Source organism: Octodon degus, unplaced genomic scaffold, assembly GCF_000260255.1.
Source record: "Octodon degus isolate 3935 unplaced genomic scaffold, OctDeg1.0 scaffold00051, whole genome shotgun sequence".
Lineage (NCBI taxonomy): Eukaryota > Metazoa > Chordata > Mammalia > Rodentia > Octodontidae > Octodon > Octodon degus.
In genome coordinates, this window is record NW_004524627.1 from 8,095,141 (window position 1) to 8,105,584 (window position 10,444).

General features: G+C 42.0%; 1 protein-coding gene across 1 annotated transcript in view; it reads left to right on the forward strand.

The window, feature by feature from the left end:
• Lrch1 (leucine rich repeats and calponin homology domain containing 1) overlaps window positions 1–8,691 on the forward strand; it is a 196,840-nt gene extending 188,149 nt beyond the window's left edge. The window contains exon 19 of the mRNA XM_004633081.2: window positions 7,422–8,691. Coding sequence (XP_004633138.1) covers window positions 7,422–7,532 — 111 coding nt within the window. The 3' untranslated portion in view covers window positions 7,533–8,691. The remainder of the gene's footprint in view (window positions 1–7,421) is intronic.
• Window positions 8,692–10,444: the final 1,753 nt, after the last annotated feature.

The window sequence follows — 10,444 nt, forward strand, 5'->3', positions numbered from 1 at the left end:
AATAAATAAATAAATAAATAAATAAATAAATAAATAAAATAAAATTATGTATCAACTATCTCCACTGTGGAGCAATATGATGAACTTTCAGTTAAAAGAAACGAGAAGTTAGAATCTTACATAAGCTAAAATATCCCAGACTTGGGAATGTCTGGTTATGATATACAAGGCCCTGCTCCAGGGCCCAGGGTCAAGTCAATCTCTGTCCTTCATTTGACATCCTGTTTGCTTAATGATGTTTCTTAGGTTGAGGGGGTGATGGAATTCACTTCCTCAGTATAAGCTTTTACTTCACAGAGATGTGAACACACCTCAGATATGGCTATTCAGATGATCCTCTTATTTTTCTGAACATTTTCATGAATCCAGGGAATTTAAGATTATAAAAAACCTACATAGTAAAAGGAATATATTTATACAGATTCCTTGCTGCCAAGTCAGATAAGATTTATTTAAACAGGAAGTATTCTTTCTGTGATAATATGTTATCTGAGCTCTTTCCTCCTGACTTTATGTTGATTGGTGAAATACAGGGTATGTCGAAGGTCTCTAACCTCAGCTGTATCTAAATAATCCACATATGTATAGTACTGAATTGCCTTTGGTGCTATCTTGTACTCATCAATCTGTAACAATAAAATTCCTTTGTACAGTGTCTGATGGGCAGCCTGAGCCATAAGTTGCTGAATAAATGTATTTTGGATGATTATTCCAAGTTTTATTGGCCCCTTGGTATGTTTATTCGCTCACACAGAGTGACCCTCAGCATTTCCACCCATCTGTGCCGTGCATAGAGTCTTGATTATAATAGTCACCAGTGTTGGGATTTAGAAATAGAGAAAAAAAGTAAACACAACTGGAAAAATACTATAAGTAAAAATTGAGTAAAAAACCATATAAAACTAGATTTAATTTTCAAGGTTGAAATGACAGTTCTCTAGCTACATATTCTCATTTGTATTTTAATTTCTACATCCACAGGACTCTGGGCACACTTTCATTTTTCATACCATTAATTTATCTGCAATCTAATGTGCTGTACTTCTTGAGATTTGCTGGATGCTATCTTTCTATTAAGTAGTGTGGTAACTAACAGAACACAATTAATTGAGCCCTTCAGGAAAAACTGAGTGAACTGCTCTGCTCATTGCCAGGCCATGAATTTCTTTTCAGAATATTAAGTTCCTCTGAGGTGATTCTTCAAGGTCCCCATGCCAAGCAAGGTACCCATGCATCAGCGCAGTGCTATCCTGGCGGCTTGACTGGGGACACCTACAAAGAGGCTGGGAGTTGGTCAAGAATCTAGTTGTGAGACTTGCTCTACACACACAATTTCCATCTTCTCACAAACAGCACCGTTTTGTAGCATGGCCTTCTAGTACCTGATAGCGAAAAAGAACTGTTTCTCAGCAGCTTCTTTCTGACATAGCCATCTGTGTTCTCTTTCTACACGTCTTTCAGCTGGTGGTCCCTCTCCATTCAGGGTCAGGATTTCCCCGATGTGTGACAGCGAGCTTATTTCTATGAATTCTTTTGCTTTATGGACCGCTGGTTCCTATGTGCTTCATTTTCCTGGTGGAAAGCCATTCAGAAAATGAGGCTGGTGACTCCCATAGTAGGACAGTGGGTAGACTTTTATCACTGAGAGTAGGTAAATAAAGGCAGTTGACATCTTGATATTATTTGTTTAAAAAATAAATTAATTAATAAATCTCTAGCATTCACATCAATCTCAGTATGAGTCATATCAAGATGGAGGTTTTTCACTGCTGAGGAAAAGTGGGGGTGATGTATTAAAATCTCTAGAGCCTGAGATTGGTAAGGTGATTATGGATTAGGTAAAAATTTGAGTTTTCATTTAGATTTTTAAATTTTTTTCCAGTACCAGAGATTGAGCCTAGAGCTCTACATGTGTTTTACCATTTGCCTACAGCCTTTAGCCATGATAAACATTCCAGTGTTGTTTTATTTTAGGAAATTTAGTTTTAAAAATTAGACAGCACCTGCCTGGCAAGTGTGAGGTTTAAAAAAAAAATAGGCTTCAGACATTAAAATTACTTTTCAATAAACAACTGATATATTATACAGAATGTGTGCTTTATTCTTTTAAGACTGCTAGGGTTCTGTTCCTTGGCTTTTTCCAGCAGCTTTGTTCAGTCTTGTGTTTAGTTCATTCCTCACATGTTGAGCGAACACTCTGTCCAAGGTCCTGGCAGAGGCTGTGGGGATAAAAAAGTGACTGTGGCCCAGACCTTACAGTCTGTACCAGGGCTCAGCCAGCTTTTTCTGGGGAGGACCAGATAGTAAATATTTTGGGATTCAGCCTATCTTTGTAGCTACAACATAGACAGTACAAAAACCAGTGGGTGTCCTGTGTGCCAAACTGTTCTATGGATCTGTTAGAATTTATAATAGATCCATAGAAAAAGAATGCAAATGATAAGGACCGGGGATGGGTCAGGCACAGCATTCTAAAGGACACAGGGAAAGGCATCATGACCCTGAGAAGGTGTGGGGAAGGTGTGTGCTCCCTGTGATGAGACGAGTACAGTAACACATGGAAGATTCGCGGGCATGGCCAGGTGAAGGGCAGAGGGAAGGGAGGACAGCGAAGGTGTAGGGTGGGATAGCAAAGACTACAGACTGGCCCAGCTGCAAGGTGGGGGAGGAGTGCCAAGAAAGTCCTCTGTCTGTATGGTGCAACATGTTCTGTATTTCACACTGGAAGAAACTGACCATGACTGGCTGAGATAGAACTTCAGGTTTCCCTACAGTAAAATAATGCATGGATAGTTTTACAGCACAAATATTTTAGTCCCCAAATATTACATTTAAGAATTAGAATGAATAAAAGGAAATATGGTGGCTTGAATGGCCTTAGTTTTGCCTAGCAGCTGGCCTGGAAGTAGGCTGTGGCTCTTCAGGAACATAGAAAACTATAGGGAGGAAGAGGAAGGCCAGATAGTGTGAAGGTTCTTTTTTTTTTTCAGTACCGGGGATCAAACTCAAGACCTTGCACTTGACAGGCAGGCACTTATGCCACTGAGCTATATCCCCAGCAGGAAGGCCAGGTAGTGAGAGCTCCCTCACTGTGCTGTCGGCAGGCTGAGATGTCTGTCCTTCACCGTGAAGAGAGGATAAAGGATGGCATGGCAGAGCTTACTCATGCATTTTGCTCACTTGAGGGTTTCCTGGTCTCTCCTGATGTGGTGCATAGGACTTGCCATCAAGGAGCTTTGAGGGCTGAGAGAGCTCTTCTCGCGTGGTAACCACAGAGTCAGCCTTCTCACTAGTGGCTTAGAGAGTTTATAGGAAGCAGGGTTCTTGTGGGAAAAGATTCAGAATTTCCCAACTGTGATAAATTACTGAGGTTACTTCAACCCTCTGTCTTGGCTTTCTCATCTGTAAAGGAGAGATCTTAATGTCAACTTCACAGGACTCTCAACAAGAAGCATGCAGTGCACATTGGTAGCTCCAGTGCCAGGCATATTAGGGGATAACCCAGAAGCCCATCATGGCTCTTAATCCTTTATTGCTTGTCTATTTTCACCCTGTTGCTTCGGTGCAAAATCGAGGTGGAAGAGAAAATGTGGCTGACCCTGACTGATTCCACCCGTGGAGAAGTAGCACAAGTCCTTAGTTCTTCAAAGAGAATCAGAAGTGCTGTTTTCATGCAGGATGCTGCTTAATTATTCCCTGTGTTTTAAAAAGACAAAAGAAATACTCCACCCTGTGCTTTCACACCCCGCACATATCCACACACCAGAAGCCAGTGTGTATGCTCAGTGCCTCTTACCGCATTCTCAACAAAACCTCCAGGCTCTGCGAGAATGTGGTAAATCCATGTAGAGTCATCGCACATGGTCTGCTTTCAGTCCATTATGTAGAGCAGTTCTGCTAGAGGGGCCACCTCGCCTGCCTGACCCTTCAGATGCCTTCTCTTCAGTGTCATTCCTTGTCCTGTAGTAATTTGTTTCCCTCCCCAGTCCAACTGCTGTGCTCATTATGTCAGGGCAGTGGCACTGGGAGGGAAGGCTCGGCAAGACCAGCGTGACAGGAAATGCTCTCGGCTGCTCCTCGCTCCCTTCCCTTCCCCAGTCCTGGGGACAGCTCTGTTCATCCTTCAGCCTGTATCAGAGCCTTCACTCACCTTCAACAGAGTAGGCAGAACTGCCACATTTTTTTTGAAAAAAGACTTCTGTTTCTTTCTCCTAGTCTGCTAAGTACCTCCACCGCATCAGGTTATTCCCAGGCCATGTGTGGGTCCCTTTGGGGGTTCTTCATGAATAAAGATGGAAGGATGTGAGGGGCACCTCATTCCCTTTATTTACAAAAAGTCCCCAACTTACAATGGTTCAAACTGAATAATCTCCTTCAACATTAAGATGGTGCAAATTTTTCACTTTCAGTACATTCTTAAATAAATTTTATGACCTAGTCAGCACTTTATTTTAAAATTAGATTTGTGTTAGGTGATTTTACCTGGCCATAAGTGTTCTGAGTAGTTAAGGTGGGCTAGCTGAGCTGTGATGTGCACTGGGCTAGGTGTGCTTGTGGCCCAGAGAAGTTCATCAGTCTATAATGTCACGATAAGCTGAAGAGCGTCTGTATTGTTCTCAGAAGTGGAAGGGGGAAGGGAGCATCTTGTACCTCTGCGCTTCCTTTAGGGGTATAGAGACCGGGGAGGTGAGGAATGCTGGTCGGGGAAATACTGGCCTTGGAGAGGCTGACCTAAACCAACTCGGTCTGAGAGGTGTGCAGATGTCCTGATGGTAGCAGGTTCTTCCCATTCCTGCCTCCCTGGAGCCTCAAGCTGTGTGTTCCACAAGGGCAAGCTGCAGAACCAGGGCCCACCTGTGGGACCAGACTGGTCCCTACCTGGAGGACCAAGGCTACTCCGTCCCAGCAGCTGTGCTCAGCAGAGGTTAGGCTCTGTGGAAATAGTAGTACTGGAATTTAGGTATAATTCCGACTAGAGATGAGTAAACAGTTTGAGAAGCAAAGTGTCTTGTTCCATTGCTTTCTGGAAATACCTCATTTTAAAATTTTTGTTCGTATTCCCTTCCCAGTGTCTGTCTGATCTCTTACTGCTTTGTTGAGTTTGTATGTCATATTAAAGCCCTTTGCAATTTGATGCAAATCCTTTTATAGTTTGTTATTTACCTTTTCATTCGGAGTTTTTAGACTCATGATCTTTTTCTTTGTGATTTTTTTTATATCCCACCCACCCCACTTTTTTTAGTACAGAAAATGCCTCTCTATCCACTTGTCTGCAAAAATACTAACTATTCACCATTATTGTGAGGAATTTTTATTTTTACAATTATTCGATTATTTTCTATTGCTTGTAGCCTTGTTATGAAGACTTTTCCCCAAATGAGGGCTAGCACCAGGCACTTAGTTGTACTTAGTAACCAGTTATAATTTCCTACCAGCCTAGATATTGGCCTGGGTGCCAGGAAGCCCATGGGGGTCCCTGCCCCTCAGCAGCCAGCCGTAGCAAAGATAGGACAACTCCAGGTGATATCTCAAAGCCTGTGGCAGGAAAGGACATGTATCACAGAGAACAGTACCCATCCATCTCAGCCTGATTCCATACTCAGGGCTCACAGCTTAGACAAAGCCTCCGTCCTTTCTCGTGTTGACATTTGGCCACTGAGTTGACGAGCAGCATAGACTGAAAGCTAATAACAAGATCATCCTGTTTTGCTGTTCAGTAGCGACACGAAATCTTGGTTGAAGTTGTGCTTTAAGGAATCGGCTGTCTTATGTTGACAGGTGGCCATTACTTCAAGGCTTGGGGTCCGAGTCTGAGGGTCTCAGCACTTAACCCATTAGGGACAGCTGGGGACAAGAGGATAGTGAGAGCAAGCAGAACACACCGGCACAGTGTGTCGGTGTTAGAAGTGCTGGAAGATGCCAGGCGTGCCTGTGAAGAGCTTGTTAAGCCCAGGATACCTGTGCCTGTGCTACTTGGTGGGGAGTCCGGCACTGGAGCAGCAGCAGGAGGGCCCTGCGGAAGGAAGCAGGCCCCGTGCAGAGCCCTCGGCTTCACGCCAGGCACCCAGGCTTGCAGTAGGTCCAACAGAGACCCTTCTGGAAGGCAGTGCCATTCAGCCTTAAAGACGAAATTCCTGTCACTTGTCACGCAGTGGATAAACCTAGTGGACATCATGTTATGTGAAACAAGCTGGTCAGAGAGAGATAAATATTTTATGATCTTTACATGGTGAATCTAAAAAGGTTGGTATTTTAGAAGTGAAGAGTAGAATGGAGGTTATCAGGAGTTGGGGAGCCGGGGTAGAGATTGTGCTGAAAGGATATGAAAGTTCAGTTACACAGGAAGAATAAGCTCCAAAGACCCCTCGTATCCGGTGATGACTGTAGCTAGTACCTGCTGGACCAAGGGTGTGCTCAGTGGTAGAGCACGTGCCTGGCCTCCTCAGGGCCCGGGTTCAATATGCCTCAGCACTGCAGAAAGAAAAAAAAAATGTAACATTTCTAAATTAACTTGATTTAGCTCTTCTACCGTGTATATTTACATTAAAACATTACATCTTACCATTAATATATACAATTTTTATTTGTCAGTTTAAAAAGAAAGCAGTGACCCCTGAGCTATGGAGAACGCATCATCAAGCAACTAGGAGAGAACAAGAACCATGTGGCCTTGTGCTGGCCAAGGAGACATTCCTTGGAGGGAGATTCCGTCCTATGATGTCACACTAGGGTCAGGTGACAGATGTGACAAATTATTGTATCATGTTATTTTATAAGCAGCTTTGTGGAGCATGAAAGACTCTGCACACTGGAAGCGATTCACACTGATTGTTTCTGAGTAGAGTATGCTGGACATCTCCCGGGAGCAGAAAAGCCCAACCTGAGAAAGTAGAAAGACATTTGCGTCTTGGACAGTTCTTAAAAACAGACTCTTAACTGTCTATCGGAGCTGTAGTTAAAGCTGCGGTTATGTTTAAGGCTGTTCCTAAACTATGAAGAAAGGCTGCCAGTCCCCCAGCATGCCTGATTCCAGAGGCCACAAGACATAAAATGAATTAAATCAGGGTTTATGGTCAATAGAATGAGGTGTGGTCCTTTCCAAAACATCTGAGAAGCGGCTTGCAATGCTTTTTGCAGTGTTATTTTATATAAAAAAGCTACTATATTCTTGGTATGTGGGATTGGTATTTAGTGTAAAGGTTTCTTAAATATTTAAATTTATTGCTCATTTCATGGAGGCTAGAGGTCTTGCTGGAACAACCATCACACTGCAGACACAGAGAGTCCTCACAGTGAGCTGACCACAGGGAGGAGGATCTGTCCAAATGGTCAGTCGGACAACCAGCAGTGCACCGCTTAGTTCCTGTTGATAGTGGAGTCTGACCACCTAAAAATTGATGTTTTCTTCTTCTTCCTTTTAGGAAAAATTGTGTCTACCCCATCACATCCTTGAAGAAAAAGGCCTGGTCAAAGTGGGCATCACAGTCCAAGCACTACTTGATGTCACTGTTGCGAAGACTCTATTCACATGAGACCAACCCTCTCCTGGGTCAGCTTAGACTCTTCTTCCATCAGGGATGCTGGACTCTGCTCCTGGGACCTGTTCCACCCTCTCCCCCACTTGCTGCCTGTCAGTTCCCCCACTCTGGTTGCCGTGCCGAGGTTTCTGGTCTAAGGGCGGACTTTCCACCTTTCAGAGCTGACCTCCAACTTTAAGACTTGACAGGTATTCTCTTGAAGCCAGTGAGGGAGCCAGTGGAGCACTAAGTAGCAGCACATCATTGCCTTTTCAACCTCCGTCCTCCCTTCCACGCTCACTGACTGCCATTCGCCAAATGCCACGCACAGCTGTTTTGCAGCAAGATGCATCTGTGTTATTAAAACCAAACTCATTATGAATTTAGTGGGGGGAGGGGGATACAGTCAGGTTTTTCACCACCAAATTTTTCAAGAAGTTTCTTGAGACCATTGCCTTTTAAAAAAACTATTTTCGACATACAAAATATTTATATAAGTATTATTTATTAGTGAGTTGTTATTCATCCTTTGGATGCAAATTGTAAATTAGGAAACTATTTTATTACTGCTTTTTTGTGGTTAAACACTTTATTTTATTATAAATATTGAGTTATTTTCTATCCTCTTTGGTGTGCAGTAGTTCTGGGTCTCAGTAATCATGTTTCCTGGTGTATATGATTCAGAAAAGATAAAGCAAAGAAACAGGTGCTTCTGTGATAAAGAACTTTGCTGGGGAGGCATTACTTACACTTTGGTTTGTGGAACATTGTTCTTATTTATATTTCTGCATTCCATCCAGTTTCCTACATTCCAGCAGTCCTACTGTCCCCCAATATAACGAACTGACTGAAGTCAAGAGAGCACCCCAAAAGTTATTTGTAAATAGCTGTGATGGAAAAAAAGACATTAAACTTGAAGATAAAATGTGAACAGTTATTTTTTGGATTCATACTTCTTTTGCTATGCACAAACCATTATTCACAATTTAATACAAAGAAGTAATAAGTGTTAGCATTGTGTGTCTTGAAGTATAATTTTGCACTGTAACTTGGATAAGTCAAGAGAGTCTAGCACCAAAGGTAGATAATGGGGAAATGGTATAGGAAAGTGGAGGTGATCAAAAGATTATTGTCAAACCAAAAAGATTTTTACGGGAAGCTTCGACTGAGTGATTAAAAATTATCAGGCTCATGGGACTTGGAGCAGGAAAGTAGCATTACTTACAACTGCTAGTCTTAAAAGAAATGATTCTGAGTGTAGGTGTGTTTGTTTTATCATAATGTAGTTGAGTTTTCCCAGTAGCTGGTAAAATCCTGCGAGTGTCAGTCTTCTGGTGTGAAACCTCAGTGGGCTGGGGGCAGCTCTACGCACCACCAAAGCAAGCCACGCAGGCTCTGTAAGTGGAATGAGGCTGAGCAGCCAGTGGGGAGGCAAGGGCAGTGAAGGCAGCACTGAGAGGGGCAAGCTGAGGAGAGGAGCTTCGCACAGCAGTCTGAGGGTCACAGAAGGCGTCAGTCACACCACAGGACAACCTGTGTCAGGCAGTTACACGCATGTGCACTCACACTGAAATTATACTTAGCCCAAAATTAGTCCTCGAAGTCCTCCAAATGCTGACTGCATTTTCGTCTCTGTGAAATGCCTTGGGAGTTTCTAGAACAGTCAGTAGTAGGCTCAGTTTGTAAATGTAAAAGTGAGCCAGGGAGACATAAGGGGTCATGGTGCATAGAAGACACGCTTCATCAAGGGTTGCAGGGGCTGCCTGGGCTCTAGGGAAGGCAGGTGCTCCGGAGTGTGGACATTTAGGTTGGCAGCTAACATTTATTTCCTATCAAATGTACTGTGCACTTTAACGTAACTTAAAATATATTTTAATATTTCCTGTACTACACAAATAGCTGTGTTGTCAAATAGCATCATGATGCAAAGATGAAAGGCATTTTGGACAAAGAGCACACACAATTTAAGCCACATTCGACGGTTGATTATATAAATAGAAATTTAGACGGCTGCACCTCCATGGGCATTCAGAGTGCAGGATCCTGAAATATTTTTTTACATGTATATATGGCAACATGAGGCTCTGTAATCATTGTATTTGGAGATTTTTTTCAAATTTAAAATGTTTCTTTTGATACTAATTTTCAGTATTTTCTGAAAGTTGGCTGTATAATACAAATAGCTTCAGTATTTTGTAAAATGGCTTCTTTTCTTTTAAATGCAATTTGTGTATGGCTAAGATGTCAAGACCTCTGTACACTGTGTATATGTGCAATAAAGCATGCATGGCCAGCTGACAGTACCACAAAAACACGAAGTGTATACAGCGCAGAATCTCTTCTATTATTTAACTGCTATTAAAACTTTGAATTTGTACAAACCATCTTCTGATTGACTTCCCTGTCTGATACAAAGGTCAGTGCTTGTCTCTCACGTACACACATGCACTATGTCATTGTTAAAACCTAGCGATTGTGAATATATTTGTGCCCATAAATAATTTGTATATATGTATATATATATATAAAATGTGTATGGTGAATATATAATGAATATAGATATATAATACAGTAGGTCTCCTTTTCCAAGGGTTCACATTTCATGATTTCAGTTATCCATGGTCATCTTCATCCAAAAGAACTAATATTTGTCTAGATTCTTTTGAAAGACCATATTCACATAATTGTCATTATAGTATATTCATAGCAATTTTCTATTTTATTGTCAGTCTCTTTTTTTTTTTTTTTTTTGATTGATGAATTGAAACCATTAACATTGAGGTTACATATGTATTGGCTTATCCCTTGTCATGTTATTTTCCTGTTGTTGGATCCCTTTTTCCCCCTGTTAATTGCTTGCCTTGTCTGGTGAATTCATTTTTGGGAGGTTCATGGGGTTGTAGTCCTTGTTATGTCTATCTAGAATG